Here is an 18,600-nt window from a genome sequence, read left to right on the forward strand (position 1 = left end):
CCCCGCCTTCAAATTTCATATGAATGTGCCCTTGATGTATATCAAGTGTGATGTTGACGCGTGTTCTCTTTTGAAATCACGTCTGAAGTTATAATGTGATAAGTGAATTTTAAGAGTTTGCAAGGAAAATCCTTATGTAACCGGGCTCGGCAGATTACTTACTATTGACAGTGTATTTCTCAGCCAAATGCAGATCAAGTGAGAGTGTTGATCTTAAGAGCAACTGCTATACATCAGGAAAAAAAACCTACTGAAACATGTCTGTTCCAGGGAGCTGTCATTCAAGAAAGGAGATACTGTCTACATCCTCAGGAAAATAGATCAAAATTGGTATGAGGGAGAGCACCACGGGAGAGTGGGCATTTTTCCGATCTCATATGTAGAGGTAAGTCCTTTCCTTTTCCTCTCCCATGGTCATTATTTCCAGAGTCACCACAGATCAAAAATAAATGTTTTCCTTCATAGAAACTCATACCTCCTGAAAAAGCACAGCCTGCGAGACCACCTCCCCCAGCCCAGCCTGGAGAAATCGGAGAAGCTATGGCCAAATATAATTTCAGTGCTGACACAAATGTGGAGCTATCGCTGAGAAAGGTAACCCTGGCTGTTTTCTTCAACAGGTGCATTTGGAAAGGCTATCTATTTTCAAAACTAAAATAGGTTGCCTTTCTCTTGGACATTTTTGTGTCTCCCCCGTGTGCTACAAAGGACTCTCTGTAAGGCCGCCCTGAGGCACCATCCCCTACTGCTCCTGTGTCCTTCCAGATGAGATCCCCTATGGGACACAAAGCTTCCCAGAGAGACCTTCCCTCCCGGGCTTGGCATGGCAGGCTCCAGATCCTTTCCAAGGGGCACCACGGGCTGAATATCCTGGAGCTCTATTTGGGGAAACATCAGTATTGAAAAGCACTTTCATGTACTCAAATATTGTTGTCCTGCTGCCTTATTATTCAAATTTTTAAGAAATGATGTTCCAACATTTACTTTTATCTTGGCATCAAGGAATAGTCCTAAAATAATGAAGGTCCTTGTCACTACAGGGCCTTTTTAAGGAGCCATTTGTACAGTGCTGTTCCCTTGATCAGCCTTCTCCAGGCCTCATGATTGACCCAAATTTCACCAGCAGCCAATGCAATTCTAGTCTCTCTTCTTCATAATATCAGAAAGAGCTCTTCTGGACTTGCAGCCTTACACAGTGAAGAAAGATCAAGTGAACAATTTTCATTCTTTGCTAAGCGGTCACATTCATTTGTTAGAGGCAAACACAGGTCTGCACAGAGTCCAGGGTAGAGAGTCATGTGCAGGATGGTTCTAGAACCTCCTCACCTACGGTGAAGTCCTTAGCCAGGAGCAAAGAAGGGAAATACCAGTGTTCTTATCCTGGCATAACCTCATCTCGTTCTCCTTTCTTTGCCCTGGTTCTGCATCATCAACCGATCCATAGCCACCCTCCAAGCTCCAACACAGCTTTCCACGAACCGTACCAGCTTATGTTTCATAGTAAGAGAGAAGCTCCTGCCAATGCAATTTATAGCTCAAGCGAGGACCTAGCAACAGTGGTGTGTTACCAAAAAATCAGTGCAATTTTAAGATTAGGGAGATTTACTTTTCTCCCGTGTGTTCTACACGGTGGCAGTGGCGGTGTGGAGTGGGCTCTGTAAACCACTCTGCATTTTGGCCAAAGGAAAGCTTGCACCTTGATGGCCACTGAAAGAAGGCCTCCCTCCTGTGCTGAAGTGTTGACTGTGTGCCACCTCTCATGCCCAATCAGTGGCCCAAACTTCCGTATCACCTGCTGGATGCAGCTGCAGAGCTTCTGCGGTGTAACCACATTTGGCCTCTGTATTTCTGGCAAGTGGTTTTGAGTTGAAACATAAGCTGGGTTTTGTGGCATTGACACGATTGCTGCCACTAGAATGGTGATCACAGGAAGTTCTATGACCACTAAAGCCAGGGGTTCTATAAAGATGTTTAATGACCACTGTGGTGTGGCCACCAGCCATTAGAATGGATAGTGGTGCTCCACGAGCTTGATGCAGACCACGTGGAGCTCAGCCCTGGCCACAGCTAGGGGTTAGCGAGGGTACCATCTTTGCCCCAGCCTGCTAGCCTTACTCTTTGACTGCTTACCACATGGAGATCAAGGAAGAAAAACAGCGTGCCGTTCAACTTCATCCCTTCCAGAGACTGACTTCTGCAACCCATCTGAGACACACTAGCACAGCAAACTGAGTTGCACTTTTCTGAAGCTGACGGAGATTTTCCCTGTTAAACTATCCTGCTTTTTTAAAGTAATTTGTGCAAGTCATTTGATACGGTACCCATGTGAACATGGGTAAGCCCATCCACATGAACCACACATCCTTAGGGAAGAATCTAATGGCATGAATGAATGATTACATTGCGTAGATGTTGATAGCCTGTAGCTTGGGTGTGAGCTCAGAGACTTTATTTGTATTCTCCCGGCAAAAAGAAACAAACCAAAACAAACAACAACGATAACAACTGGAGGTATCACACTTTCCCAGATGGAAAACCATCGTTTGTTAGAAAACATTGACAATTACACTTTTTGTTGCTGTTGTTATCACGTCTCTATTTATAACTCATTTTCCTAATATTCACTACAGGGAGATAGAGTTATTCTTCTTAAAAGAGTTGATCAAAACTGGTATGAAGGTAAAATTCCAGGAACGAGCAGACAAGGCATCTTCCCCGTTTCCTACGTAGAAGTCATCAAGAAGAATACAACCAAAGGTGCTGAGAATTACCCTGACCCACCAATACCCCACAGCTATTCTAGTGATAGAATCCACAGCTTAAGTTCAAATAAGGTAAGAAGACATTCTAGCATATTAGTATAATATTTGGGAGCTTGGAGGAAGATCATCAATATGTGATGTTAGGCATTAGACCATCCTATCTATTGCAAAGCACAAAATGTATATGTTACGTTTCTAAGTGTGCGTGCCATGTCAAGTCAATATAATTTATTTTTTCTGAGGGGTGCTAGCAAAAGGTTTAATGCCTAATTTTGATAATTTTATTTTCATTTTTTTGATAATTTTATTTTCAAATTAAAATATGGAAGGAGAAAACATTAGTATCATAAAATCCCATTGGATATGTATCTGCATATACACATATATATCTGCTTTGTGAAAATTTTTTCCTGAAGCTTAATTTTTTTTCAAAAGCTCGATTTCATATTTATCTATGCATATTTTACATGGATTATATATAGGTGTATATATATACACACATACATATACATAGGTGTGTGTGTGTGTGTGTGTGTGTATATATATATATATATATATATGTACTATATTAAAGTCTATGTGAATAGATAGATCCCAAAATGGTTTATTTCATCAATACATGGTAATTAAGTTAACAAAATTCTATAAAAGTCTTGGGGTTTTTTAATATAGAGAAAGAGTAAAAATTTTTAATTAAGGCCCATAAGTCAGTTTGTTTATTAGTTTGCATGAAAATGTCATTAGGTGGTGATTAGGAGTCCTCAAGTTTATTTTATTAGGTTTAGGGTGATTTTGTGCCAGATCATGTCTCACTTGAGCTAGTAGCTAGAAAGATAATTACCTTTCTCAATATGTAGTCTAAAAGGGCCTTTACTTCCTGAGCTGGTTAATTAGAAAAGACTATTCTCCTACTTTCTTTACTCAGAGTGTGAAGTTTTTCTTAATTTTCTATTTAATTATAATATATCATGTTCTTTTCATGGATGGCATTTAGAGATTTCTTTCTGTTTCTCATTAACTTTCAAGTGTAAAACTTTAAATTACCAAGGAATTATTTCACTTCCCAACATTTTAAACATGTTGTTTTGCAAAATATGTTAAATGTTTTGATTGAGATCAAGGCTGGGACTTGAAAAAAATAAACCATTTAGAAAAGCTAACAAAATAACAACAGTATATCAGACATTATCAAAATGTGAAGTCATTTCATGTCCCACTGCAAGATAGCATCCCCAGTGACCCAAACACCCTTTGAAAATGAGTCTAGAAGGATTTTTAACATATGTAAAATGAAGCATTGAGTAAAATGAGTAAAAGAAGCATTTTCTTTTAAAAGGGCATTTTACTTATCCTACTCCTCTTTGAAGACCTGGGTTTCAGTTATAGGGTAACTGCTCTCAATCCTTTATCATTGGATAATGGAATAGTTTGGTACTATCTGATTTTGTCTGATTGATTATAAAGGCTTCCAGAAGCTTCTTTAGTATGCTTACTTCACTACCAGAGCTTAGTTTTAGAGATCAATGTTCTTCCTTCAGTAGTTCCTGCTGATAAAAAGATCAGACTCTTCATCCATATATTTGTCTTATTTACCATTCAGTTATCTCAAAAGAACTACCAGCTAAATTTCAAAATGACCGTGCCTTCAAATAAAATTTTATAAGAAAGAATAAGCATGTATCTACAAGCTTTATTTAACACTTAAGAAATTCTTCCATAATGTCCTAATCAATACTGGCAGTGTAATATTTTAGATCACAGCATTTTAATCTTGGTTGTGAATACAATTTAAATGTATTTTCAGTTTCCTAAGTTTTTTCTTAGAACACCAGATTTTGCATTTTATAAATAGAGAAATTTCACTAATAACTAATTAATGTTTTATAGTATGCTGGGAAAAAATATCTTCAAAAGCTCATGTCTATAATTTGAAAGAAAATGCTTAACAGTTTTTCCCATCTGGCAATCTATGCTATGATATCACTGGCTTAATGAAGGAAACTTCTCAGTAGGGTTGAACTGAATCATTTCCAGAAAAAGAACTACAAAATACTTCCAAATCATGACATCCAAAAATACACTAAATGCTATATATCCTATTTTCTAACTGATATTTGCAAATAGAGGAAGGAACTCATTGACTCACAAATCACTCTTTGACACTCTCAAATCACATTTCTCAACATCCTGTCTTTATTTTATGGGAGACTCAAATGTAAGTGGATACTATTTCTGAGATTTCTGCTTTTAGTGTAGTCGAGTCCAACTCCAATGCTTTAGGGAGAAATGGTAATTATATGATTTTTGTATTGTGGGTATGTTTGTGTTATACAGGGAACTCATATACTTAATTTGACTGTTAGTAGTCTATTGCAAAGCTAAGCACTTTGAACTGTTAACATGCATACTGGTGACCAGGGTGGTGATAGGAGCAGGTAGTAAAAATGATGGTGGTAGTCGTGACAACAGTGGGATTTAAAGCTCTTTCTTCCTTCATCCATATAATATTCCTGGCCATGAGAGAAAGCAAAAATGAAAAAGAAATAATCTTGAATTATTACATATTGCACAGATTTTCAAAATCTATTATGGTGTTACATAACAAAGAGCATAAACTAGAACACTGGTCAGTAAGAATTCCTCTAGCCTATCAAAGGAGACTTAGGTAATTTTTGTCTTCTTAAAAATTGAACATAGACAGGACTTGCTAGGAGTGGCTATCACATATAGTATCACTTTATATCAGGTGCTGGGCTGCCATTAGTCCAAAATCTTCCATTAGAATGTTCACATGAGCTTGTGACTCTGCCTCTTTATCCCACCCCATGGTAACAGGACATCTTATCTCCTTTTTAAAAAAAATAGCTAAATAAATTCTATTCATGACCCATTCCTATTATAGGACACAGAAGTCAAAAGTTAAGTGGCCCTAGGACCAAGAGTGCTAAATGCATGAGTGAAGTCTCATCCTAAACAACCAACTAGAAAGTACATCTCCAAAATCTTCCTTTTAGATTTTGTTTTTTTCAAACCCAAATCATCTACCTGGAGAGAATGAAAGTAAAATGCCACCCCCCAGACTCTCAAGGCCTTCATGTGCATAGTATGTAGCATTTTTTCTATTTGGGCAACAATAGATAAATGTCTTAGAATGTTCCTAGGCAGCACATCTAGAACTACTTTTAAGGAATTTCTATTAAAATTCTGTTCTATTCAATATATCCAAAATAGAGAGATACTATTAAGATACACAGAAGTATATTTTACTTCAGGAGATCAAGTTTCAAAAATTATACTCTATGGGTTTACACAAAAGAATGGGAGTACTAGTAAAAGTTTACTCCCATTAAAGTCAAATGTTCCCTTTCTATGCAAACTTTTACTTTGGATTTTTTAAACTTTGAAGTAGAAATTAACATAAATTTAGTTTTGTTCTGATCATGAGTTTCTGTTCTTGAAATAATTTTTGGAATTTATTCTTTTGGAAATGTGTCAATATATAATGACGTAAAAATATTTTATGCCATAGATTATAATTACCTTGCAAACATAAGTGAGAAAATTATGGAAATGCAAAAGATTTGGCACTGTTATGGGAAGAAAGAGCACTAAACAAATTCAGGGAATGAGAAAAGGTTTCATTATTGTTTTTCATTTTACAGTCACATTATTTCAGAGTCATGTATCCTAAGTCAGTATCTGAAGCCTAGTTTAAAAGACTTAATCTGTTCAATAAAATCACTTCTATTTTCACTATACGACCTTACAATCTCTATGACAGCTTGATCTTGTTTGACATCTGGTATCCCTTCCAAGTACAAGGAGTTTCATTGTTCAGAGAGTCTTCTAGTGAATATGCTAATGATTTTATTTAAATTCCGCAAAATATCTTCAAATCAAGACCACAGCATAAAATATTTTTATATGTATTACCATACCTTGCCTGCATTTCTGTCTCTGTGTTTTGCTGTATTATTATTATTATTATTATTATTATTATTATTATTTCTTGATTTGTTTTTTAACTTCATAATCCCTGCTCATTTCTAAGTTGGCTTTCAGTGAACCAGCCCCCTCTCTCATGCACAAAGCTTCACCTGGCTCAGATAAAACAGCCCGGGGGTGGCTATCCCTGACAGCCAAGTGTCCACCGGCAAATCCTTTGACCCCCACACCACTTCTTTTTCTGGACAACTTCTTGGATGAATTAGAGAAGCTTAGTGCTTTACCCTTACCAGATGACCAAGCCAAACCAGATATCCTAGAGGACATCGTCCTTGAGATTAAGGAGGAGCCCTCGGTGCTCCTCCCATTGCCCCCAGCTGCTGTGCCTGCCAAATCAGCATCCTCTCTGCCTCCTTTTCCCTGCTCTGGGGGGACCCCAGCTACAGTCCTGCCTTCGGAGGCAATAGCATCTCAGGATCCACAAAAGACAGCTCGAAACAAGTTTGCGGATTTGACAAAAATGAGAAAGGGCTTTGGAGACCCTGAAAAGTTACCCCAACTCCCAGGTGATAAGTGTGTGGCCTCTGCACACACTCATATGGGCCCCTGGTCCAAAAGTCTCCCTGTCATTGGAGAGGAAGAGGACATCTGCGAGGGGGTGATGTCAGGCATCCGGAGAGGGCCAGAATCTCAAGACCCAGATGCTCTCTGGCCTGCCTGCGACGGCACAGAAGCAACCCCAAGTCTGCACATTGAGGAGGACGAAGAGGAGAAGAAACCCACAAAATCCCCAGTAGCCACCCCCACAGATCCTAGGACCCCCAAGGAAGACAGCAAGGCAGTGAAAACCCATCATGAGGTATTTTAATCTTGCCTAAGTACTGAAGAACTAACCAGTCTTTCTATATTTAGAGAGTACAGTTAATCACATTAATAAACATTGATTTGGGCATTTGCCCTAGAAGGCTTCCTCTTAAGAAACACAAGCACTCGTAAGTTGGGGGATGGAGGACTAGATGGAAACACACCAAGTTTTAGTAAGACAATGTAGATATATAATTCCATTACCTCTTTATGACTATACGTTCATATTTAAAGTCTGCAATGTGTAGTCTTCCTGATTTTTTGTTATTAATAAGGGTAGCCACATAGTTGAGTTCTTGCTGAGTATCAAACGCTATTCAAAGACCTCTTTGTCTTTACTTTGCATAACTCAGCGAGGTGCGTTATATTATTAGCCCTGCTTTAGAGACGAGGAAGTTGATACACAGAGAGATGAGTCCAATTCCAAATGCAGTTTGCAAAAAAAGGAGAGAGAGAAAAAAGAGGGAGGAAGCAAAAAAAAGTGCTCCTGTGCCCTTTTAACTTCTGAAGAAATAACTTCTTCAAGTTGGTGGCTACTTAAGACTACTAATGCATTTTCGTCTTACAAAGAATCTTATGCAATGATTTTAATTAGTAAAGAGCGGAGATCCCTAAACCTTTAGCCTATAAAGTTTTTTTTTTAAGATTTTACTTATTTATTTGAGAGAAATAGCAACAGAGATAGCTAAGAGAGCACAAGCAGAGAGGAGAGGGAGAAACCGGCTCCCCACTCAGCAGGGAGCCCAATGTGGGGCTCCATCCCAGGACCCTGGGATCATGACCTGAGCCCAAGGCAGACACTTAACTGACTGAGCCACACAGGCACCCCTAAATTTTTCTCTTAAAACAAAAACAAGGGGGAACCTGGGTGGCTCAGTCGGTTAAGCATCTGCTCAGGTCATGATCTCAGGGTCCTGGAATGGAGCCCCACCTCTGGCTCCCTGCTCAGGGGGGAGCCTGCTTCTCCCTCTCCCTCTGTAGCTCCCCCTCCTTGTGCTCCCTTGCTCACTCTCACTCTCTCTCTCTCTGTCAAATAAATAAAGTCCTTAAAACTACAACAACAACAAAAACAGAACTTCCTCTCTCAAATATGTCACCTGTAAATTAAAAAGAAAATATGATTACTGGCAAATACTAAAATTATGAAACAAAAAGAATGTTTTATATCATGTTGCTATGGAAGTCACTTTCCCCCGTGGGTCCTCTATTTAAAAATCTTAGAAAAGGAAAATAATTTTCAAAATCCCCTAGTTTTCTATTAAGATCCTGCCAGTAACAAATATAGAGGCATGCAGCCTATACTATGGGGTGTTCTGGGGTTTAAGTAATCAGTGCTCATGAGGCCCCTGGACACCCACAAAACCCCATGGCTTGTCTAGTTCCTCAACCAGGAGAGAAAAGGTCACCTGAATAAAGAACCCAGCCACATGTGCACCTGTATAAAATAAACACACTATTGAATACAAGAGACCATTCATTACAGAAAGCCAACCATGTTTCTGAGTCAGTAATTTATTTAAACAACTCATTTTCCCTTCAACAGCATCAATTGCAAGATGCTAGTAGATATGGGGCTTGGTTCCCAGGAGCCTGTTGCAGGCAGCTCCCGGGCCAGGCAGGGTGGGGGAGCTTCACCACGGTTCCCACCGCGCACCCACAGGCACACACCCGCACACACCATCACCCCCACCCCCCTAGCTTTGCAACCAACTCTCCAAATTTGTGATCTACTTTACAAGCAAGTTACAAAGAGTCATCCCGGGGTTTTAGATCGTTTTTCCTTTCATGTGTATATATAATATATACATAATATATATAAATATATTATAAAGTTGTAGAATGTGGGGGCTCTTGTTTCCAGCCACCCACATCAGAAAAATGATCACACCCACTGGGAATTCCAAACCAATTCAAAAAAAAAGTTGGTGTTTTTCAAGCGAAAATTTCTCATAGATGTCACTTGCCAGGGCATTTGGTAACTTTAACAGTATTTGAGGTTGGGGGATACTCTCTAAAGACCAGATGGCCTCTTTCTGGGCACAAGCCGTAATCACATCTTGTCTTTCCTCGATCTTTAAGCCACCTTCACCTTCTCCGGGAGATGGACCGTCTACACCTTTTCCCAGCTCTCTCCTTCCTTCCCTTCCTTTTCATTCTCCCTCGGCCTCTATCTCTGACCTGGCCTGGACCCTTTCTCAGACTCCCCAGCCCTACTCGCCTCCCCTCCTCCCTAAGTACCCTTACCAACAGGAGAGAAATTCACCAAAACTAAAGGTAACTGCATCCTGAGTGTGGTTTATTGCATGTCTTTAAATGAATTTTGTTAACTAGGTATATTTAGATTTGTGCCATCTTACAACTTCTAAAAAGTCATGGAAATATTGCTCGCTAACTTTTTTTTTAACATCATTGGCATGGCCTCTGTCCAAAAACTTAAGAGATACCCTTGCGCAGCAGCTAGACCCAGCTTGAGGAATAAAATGAACTAAAATTTATTTATAAAAATAAAACGTGATCACTGGATTTTTTTTTTGAGGCCTATCCCATTCAAAGACATGGGTTTTTCTGCCGGTCAGCCTCTGTACCTTCTCAGTGGGGTCACGGCCTCCCGTGTGTCCTGCCCAACAACAGGTTCAGCCCAGCCTGAGGACAGGATGATCCTTAGCACAGTGTTGAACTTTATTCTTCTATAAAACTGCAGTAAAATAATGAGGATTGCAGGAATGAAGCTTTCTTTTGTTAACAGGTCACCAAGCACCCAACTCTTGAGTCTTGTAGGCTGGGAGCCGTGCTGGTTTCTAACTCCCCATAAGGAAACCAGGAAAAAAGACCTCCAACAAAATTAGTGGCTGGCCCTGGAAAGAGGTTTAATGGCAACCACAGCACAAAATCAATCCATCACAGAAAAGTTTTGCTTCTGCAATCAGAATGATCCTGAAACCTCTTCCTTGAGACAAAACGTGATAGACTTTAAATAATAACCCATCCTCACATTCAGTCTCTGAAACTTTGTAAAATGGGAGCCCCTGCAGTGGAGTGAAAACACGAAGGTTCTGGTAGAGTTCAGTTTCTGTACTAGGAACCACCAACCCCCAACGCCTGAGAAATGCTGTCTGCACAGTATGCCAAACCCCCATCACTGACTCCCTCCACTGAAATAGTCCGGTAATGTGAATTCATCTAACCTATGAAAGGAATTTTTGAAAAAATGGAATATTTTAAAGACTAGTTTCTCTTTGCCCTTTGAGGTTTCGTTTTGGCTGGCATGAAATAATTAGGAAACTTTAAAAAACAAGAATAATGATATTTTAGGTAATATCTAAGACTCAGACTTTGCCTTTTCCCCACTCTTTCTGAAGTTTTCTTTTTAAGGCCAAAGCATTTATTTCTTGCCGTTTCCCACTTGTTCTTTAGCCCTTAAGCTTAGTCAATAAATGACAAAGTAACTTTAGAATCAGATTTCTCTAATTTAGAGAGATGAAGATCTCGCCATTGTAGTGTCAAGGACAAAACCAGGATTTACACAGGTTTGTTCTTCTTCAAGAATCAAGCTCATCTCATACACACATTAGGTTTCAGTTGTTTGCAGAATCATGTGCGAGGATGGAGAGTATGCACAATGACAATGTTTTCAAAGAACACTTTCGTAACTACATCAGGTAACTAACTCCAGAAAAAATGAAGCTTTCCTCTATTTTATCTTACTCAAGAGCAAATGATAATTTTTAATTCCCCACTGAGCTTTTTGTAAGACTTATAAGTCTATTTTTCTTTTCTTTTTTTTTTTTTTAAGATTTTATTTATTTGAGAGAGAGAGCATGAGCAGGGGGCAGCAGCAAAGGAAGAGAGAGAAGCAGACTCCCAGATAAGCAGGGAGCCTGACTCAGGGCCCGATCCCGGGACCCTGGGATCACAACCTGAGCCAAAGGCAGACATTTAACTGACTGAGCCCCCCAGGTGCCCCATAAATCTGTTTTTCTATTCATAGGAAGAATATAAGTTGACTGAAGTTACCTGTGCTTGTCAATATAAATGCAAATTGAATGAGTGGCAAAGTTTAGGCCATTATCATAGTTTAACCCTACATCTGACACTGATAAACTGTGCTTGCTCAATTCCTCTAAGAAGGCTTCCTATTTCTTCCATTTCAAGAATACTACAAGTTATGCTCATTACAAAGAAAGTAACCCTGCCCTGAAAGCAAAGACAAAATAAACTTTTAAGGTTTTGGTAGGTATAGTATAGTGTGCATGAAATCGTAACAATACTTTTATCAACTCCCATCAACCATTGTCTAACCCAGGCTAATTTAATGCACTTTTATTATTTTAAGGTGTTTTCTGACACAATGTAAGGCTCTCACAAACCATCCAAAATCTTCCGTAGAGGCAAAATTCACCAACACCTTATAGATGACAGAAGGTTGAATGTACGTATAAATTATGAGCGATATATAAATCAGAATCCAATGTTTTCTCTAGTCTTTTGAGCATCTTTTTTTTTTAAATAGTGGTTTTTCATACTAAAAATTATCCAAGTTCTCAACTCTTCTAATAAGCTTAACTTCCATCTAAGAGTCCGAGCGTGTGGACTCAAATTGCAATATAAGCTCTTTGTGAAGAGAGAGACTCTTCTTTGGGTTTCTTCCAAGAAACTCAGTTATTCTGGGCCCAAAAGGAAGTCTCCTCTAAAACCATCCCATCAGAAAGTAATCCCTATGAGCCCAGTTTCCAACATGGAATTAAGCACTGATTTTTCCTAATATGCTCAAAGGATCTTTGAGCATATTTATTCACATCATTCCAACAGCTGAATGTTTTTTTCTATGATCCTTAATGTCCCTAGAACACCTATACTAGTTGAGATTGGGGCAGCTTCCATGCCAGAAAACTCAAAATAATTACAGCTTAAACAATGTACAAGTATATTTCTCTTATGCATTGAGGGCTAGTATGTGGCTCCATAGTCACCAGGACACCCAGTAGGTTCCATTTGATTTTAGCACATCATCTTCCTCAATGAGAGGCTTCCACTGTATCATCCAAAGTGGCTGCACCAGCTCCAGCAGTCCCTTCCTACTGCATAGATCCCATCTGTCAGGACTTACCACATGAGCACATCTGGATACAAGGTTGAGAAATAGACTTTATTCAGAATGTCCATGTGCCTCTCATGATTCTACTACAGAGGACAAAGAAGAGAATGGATATTAGAGAACATCAAGCATTCTCTGCCATACCCTTAAAGAAAAACACCTAATGCATTTCAGACCTAGAGACTGCAGATTTGAGGTCAATCATTACTAATTACGATGAAAACACTCCTCAATGAGAGTTAAGAAAACCACACACTTTTATTGAAAAGTCATTTAGTCCTGCTGAAGGCCTTATAAACATATCAAATACTTGCCTAGCCCTTTGGACAAGTAGTAGATCTTGTCCACTCCTGGAAAGAAAATAAAGCATACTCACCCAAGAAAGGTTAGTTGATTCACTGTCATATTAAAAATCTTTCTTTGGGGACGCCTTGGTAGCTCAGTGGATGAGCATCTGCCTTCAGCTCAAGGTGTGGTCCTGGGTCTGGGGATCGAGTCTCACATCAGGCTCCCTGCGGGGAGCTTCCTTCTCCCTCTGCCTATGTCTCTGTCTCTCTCATGAATAAATAAATAAGATCTTTAAAAAAAAAAAATGCTTACTTTGAAAGAATGCCAAAACAGTCACAAGGTGGAGTTAGGACCATATTCAGTTTTTAATTATATTTTACCACTTTTCCCAGAAAAGCCATATTTTCTCCTTATGTGTTTTGTTAGAAAATTTGCCCCAAATGATGGAGACTTCTTATGAAACTTGGTGGGTATGCAGTGAAATTTCCCCGTCTTACCTTGCATCTATTCAAAGAAGCACAAAGAAAACAGATCTGAGGCTGTCCTGTCCCCCCCACCCCCCGTTGTTAAACATTCTATTAGAGACACACGAATCCTCGTATGTGCTCTTAGCCATCGACATCACCCTCAAACATCTTCCTTATGCCCCCCTTCTCTCCGTAAATCTTTCTCTGCTCTGCCTGTTGGGCTTGGTGTGAAAGCAGCACTTGAGGCCTGTGGTGTGGACGGTGCCAGCAGCCCCCCAAGACCTGTCTGCAGGCCAGTGAACCTGCCCGGCTCTGTCGCATTCGAGAGTTTGGCATGCTGCGTGTGCATGGAAAAGCAAATCAGGCAAAGCTCCTCCTGAAGGCTGTACGATGAAGACCAGAACTAACTAACGTCTATGGCTTTTGCAGGCTGACCTAAAAAGCGAGGTATTTGTGTTGGGTAAGCCTCCGCGTAGCCCAGTGCTGTGTAGGAGATCCTGCGGCTCGCCGGGCCGAGGCCTCAGCGCTTCCCACAGGGTAGGGTCAGAACGGCCCCCTCGTGCCAGGCACCCTGGCCACCCACCCACCTGCAGTAGGCTGGCCCTCCCTCCCTGTCACTGCTGTGCTTTGCCCCAAAGTGGGCCCAGAGGTACCCCCGAGATGAAGTGACCACCCATCATGAGCTGCCAAGTCAGATCAACTGAAAAATCCAATGCGGTCTGTGGGCAACGTGTTTCTCTTCTGTGTCTGTGTCGAACTTTCCAGAAATCCAGAAAGACATGACCAGATTCTCATAATCCAAATCAGGGTGTAGTATATGTTGTCTTCTCCGTGCATCTCATGCTTCCTGCCACATTCTCTGTAAATCGCCGCTTTCCAATCATGGTTTTTAGTGCAAAGAATAAAGCTGGTGCTGATCGCATAGCGAACACTTCCAGTAGCGTTTGCTTTGGTGACATTGTTTATGTCGATTGTTCTCTTGAATCCATCATCCTTAGTTGTTGCACAACCTCCTGTTGCTCTGGTGGTGTGGGCTACATTGGCTCCACGACACTTTTTAAACCTAAACGAGGGATTCTGGGGTATTTCAGTACTCTGGACTCCAGGTACTCCCAGGCTTTGGAAAGCTTTGATTGAATTTAAAGGCAAAATTACTTTTCCCAGCAACTCCTTGGTTCTGTAACATCGAAAGCGCTTTCCTATGTCGGGGTTCTAAATGGTACTATCAGTTCTGAGGAAGGCAGCCAAGGCGTTTGGGGATTTCTGTCTCTGCAAAAGGCAACCGTTTCACCATTTCTATTTGATAAACCCCAGTTTGACCTGACCTGGCCTATTGATGACCATGGCTTGCAAATTGTTAAGGACCCAATTGATTGCAAAGAGGATTTCCTTTTCCACTTTCAAAAAATGTTGCTACCTCTCTGTGTTTATGCCATTTTTTGTGCTCTTGTTGCTTGCATAAGGAGACCTCCCTTTGTTTCTGAGGCAGAGATTTGGGTTGCCATAGAGAAAGCGGAATGTTGATTTCAAGAGATTCTTAGACTCCCTCACAGAAAGGCCTTCCAGAGCCAAAACAAAAGGGAAGATTTTTCCACAATTAATATGGCCCAGCCATAAATTTCCCTTGGGTCAGGGAGACACCATGTTTTGGGTTACCTCAAGTTTTTTTCTTTGCCAGGTTTTTACATTATGTGCTTATACATTATATGTGTTTGTGTGGAGCATAAATAATCTATATTCTTTAGATTCATGCAAAGTTGTGTATCATAGTTTAAGAAGGAAAAAATAAGCCTATTACATAAACATGGGATTGTTACAGGGAGAATTTCATCAAATTCTGGTTGGCAGATACTACAACTAACATTTTCTGGAAAAATAATTGACTGAAGAACTCTAGAAGTGCTTATAACTCTTTCAAATATTCTTCCTCATTAGTGTTTAAAGTAATAGTCCAGTTTTACTTAAGAATTACTGAATACTAGATGTAGCTAATCCTGCAGAGGTGCCTCTGCAGAAGCACAGATAGATAGATGGGTTCTGGACAGACTGCATCTCCCCATCTGAGATAGGGAAGTATGTATTTTACTAAAACCAGAGGTTCTGGGATATTTCACACCAATTCCCTTAGGAGCAGTGAGTTGGATCTGGCTTTGAATATTAGCGTGGGTTGAAACTTGTCTCATTTGTATCCACTCTTGATAACCTTTAAAAATTGCAACACTCAACCGGACGGGGGGTGGGGGGAGGATTGCTACCTTCCCAATGGAAAAAAGTTAAATATCTAGGATTCCATGAAAACAACATGATGTTTCATTAGGTTTCCTAATTTTTATTGTATTCTTAATACATGTAAGACTCTCTGAATGTCACAAATGTATATCCTGCATTGATCACAAAGATGATAAGAGTTAAAATAGAAATAATCGCAGACCAAAAATACGGGTGGCTAAAAAGTGATCCTTTCTCAAGACTTTAAAATGTAGGAAGGGAAGTACATCGTCAGAAAAACAGATGAATATCTATTCCACCACATTCTGTGGTCTTTAAAATATCCTTTCAACATGAATCCAGGCTGAAGGAAGTTAGTGAGAGCTGTCCAAAGGCATCAACAACTTTTAGCATGTTGGTGCCACTACTCACCATTCGGTGGCAATAGAGTGCAGATACAGTACAGATCTTTTCCTCAGCATTTGTACCCTTTTTAACTTGTAACACTTGGAGGGAGAAAGGCAAAAGATAGTCTCCTAAGATGATTTCCTTGAGTATCCATACAGAACATAAATACTTGCGTAAAGGACAAAATAAAGATGCTGATTTTAATCAACTTAGGCCATCTGTTCCATCATAGTAATCTTCTATGCAATAGAGAGTGCCAGTCAAAATCATCATTCTCTTTCCTCTTTTTACTTATTTGTGATACTAAGAAATAATCTGTGAGTTTTGGCTTACTGATCTGAAAAATGAAGCTGAATTGTTACTATGATTGTTTTTACATGACTGAGATATTTGAGAATTAACTATTAAGTGTCAGCTGTCTCAGCTCTCTGAGAAGTAAGGGGAAGGTTGATGATGGCATCTATACATAACAGGAGAGATGTACCTGTGGAAATGTGGATTCCTCCATGGGTTTCCTGAAGGGGACAAGATTTTTTTTTTTTTTTTTTTTGGTAAGGGGACAAGATTCTAATCACTGTCTTGTCCAATGCCTTGATTCTAGAGATAATGAAGCTGAGTTGCAAATCCCAGATTACATTGTCCATGCCAACACCAAATGTGCCCTTATAAATAGCTGTTTATAATAGCTACTTTTTCATCTATTGACCAAATACCTCTAAATAAATTAATTCAAATACTATAACTAGTCAACTTTCCTCAAAACTGGTTCCTAACTATCCAAATTCACATGGAGATGATTCCTGTTTTAAGGTAACCTTAGAAAAGTTCTAAAAGCCACCATGATAATAGTGCTCATAAAGGCTGTGGTAAATCTTGGCCTGAGTATGTGAACAGTATAGAGACCTGGTAAGTCAGAGAAGGGGTGGGAATGGGGGTTCTCTTAAAGGCTATCAAGGAAAAGAAAAGACATATTGGGAAGGATTGGTAAAAACAAGGACATAGCTGGCTGGCACACCCAGGAACATGAGTCCTTGAGTCGTAGACACCTGTGGGATTAATGGAGCCACAGACTTCTGGCAACAGCCCAACGTTCATAATTGTCAAAGGAATGATCCACTTCAGTAACTTATGATGCTAGTCAAATTAAAGTAATTAAAGTAATAGAATTGGGATGATGACAAAGGAAAGGTTCTATATGGACTTCAAAAGTAGATTATTTTATCTCAATGAACACTCTGATTTTTAAAGTCATGTTCACATTTTAACATAAGAGAGCAGTGAAGTTAGACCAACCAGTTGTACCAAGCACTGGATGCTATGATGAAAAAGTAAAACTTTTACACCACTTAAAAATACTAGAATGACTGAAACATGTAGAAAGAGCACAACTAAATAAGTTTTACAAAACATTTTTTCTCTGAATTTAAGAACTGATCATCAGAAAATATTTTCTTATTTATAACTTTGCTATGCACTGTAAATGGTGCTATGATATTTCTGTGAGACTAAAGCAGCTGTGCTTTGAAATACAGCATTTTCCATTTTTTAATTACATTTTTATATTTTTTTGAGTGACTAATACAAGCACTTTCAATATCATGTGGTTTGAATGTATAATCTTTGGCCAGAAATTTTACTCCTGGAAATGTGTTCTAAAGAATGGTCCAAAGCCAGGAAATAACTCTTTGTATAAAAATATTTATAGCACTGTTGCTCGTGATAATGAAAAAAAGGCTAGACCAACCTTCACTTCAAAAGCAAAAAAGAAATGGTTAAGAAAACCAAAAAAATATATCTACACATAAGTGAGGGAACATTATTCTGCAGTGATTTAAAATGAAAAAGAAGACTGAGAAAAGAAAGCTGGAAAATTATTATAAAATATTAATAGCAGTTGATATATGCATATCTTATTTCTGCATAAACAGTATATATACATGATTGGATGAGAATTTGAAGAACTTTAATAGATTACAGGCTTATGGATAACTTGTGTTTATTTTGCATATATTAAATAATTATAGAATTATTCAATATATTTATATTGAATTAAATGGCTTAACATGGCTGGAAAATGGCTTAGTCTTCATAATTCTTAAAATAGTATACTTTATAAATTTAATGACAGATTCATTGTTGATAACTTTATATTGACTTGTAGAAGCCTTGTACTCTGAAGTCATGCATGTGTCCAATAATTTTTATCCACTCTTGAGTCTTAAGTTTATATATTCCACATTCAGACTGTTGAGTGAAATTTCTAATAGTTAGTAAACACTTCCAATTAATAGATTGAATGCTTCAAGTTTTAGTAATGTAAGAACTTAGTCTTATGCTAGATAGATGGCTTAGATGGGAAGGTAGCAAATAAAGAATGTAAGAAGGAGAGCAAATTACAGACTCAGACTAAAAGGAACCCCAGATTTCCCCATCCATTCTTGGACCAAGGGGATTTCTAAGGACAATTTGCGGTAAATCTGTCAGTAATCCATTCATAATTCTGGGACCTAGGAATTGGCCCAGATATCCAAGGACATGGATCTCCTAACTAATTCAGTAGTCA

General features: G+C 39.1%; 1 protein-coding gene and 1 long non-coding RNA gene across 51 annotated transcripts in view; one reads left to right on the top strand and one right to left on the bottom strand.

The window, feature by feature from the left end:
* Positions 1–18,600, top strand: part of SORBS2 (sorbin and SH3 domain containing 2) — a 214,648-nt gene that overhangs the window by 186,873 nt on the left and 9,175 nt on the right. For 29 of the 50 annotated variants that reach the window (XM_049095159.1, XM_049095160.1, XM_035700185.2 and 26 more), the window contains 3 exons: positions 271–385; positions 466–594; positions 2,631–2,834. In XM_049095159.1, the coding sequence (XP_048951116.1) occupies positions 271–385; positions 466–594; positions 2,631–2,834 (448 nt within the window). Of the gene's footprint in view, positions 1–270; positions 386–465; positions 595–2,630; positions 2,835–6,813; positions 7,567–9,650; positions 9,846–13,850; positions 13,959–18,600 lie in introns of all 50 variants that reach the window. The other 21 variants (XM_049095158.1, XM_049095161.1, XM_035700170.2 and 18 more) reach the window with 2 other exon arrangements.
* On the bottom strand, positions 4,913–18,403 carry LOC112675205 (uncharacterized). Its single transcript, XR_003145809.3, has 4 exons — positions 14,075–18,403; positions 13,043–13,243; positions 12,679–12,752; positions 4,913–5,272 (listed from the first exon to the last, which is right to left on the bottom strand). It is a non-coding gene; the product is annotated as an uncharacterized LOC112675205 (long non-coding RNA).

Source organism: Canis lupus, chromosome 16, assembly GCF_003254725.2.
Source record: "Canis lupus dingo isolate Sandy chromosome 16, ASM325472v2, whole genome shotgun sequence".
NCBI lineage: Eukaryota > Metazoa > Chordata > Mammalia > Carnivora > Canidae > Canis > Canis lupus.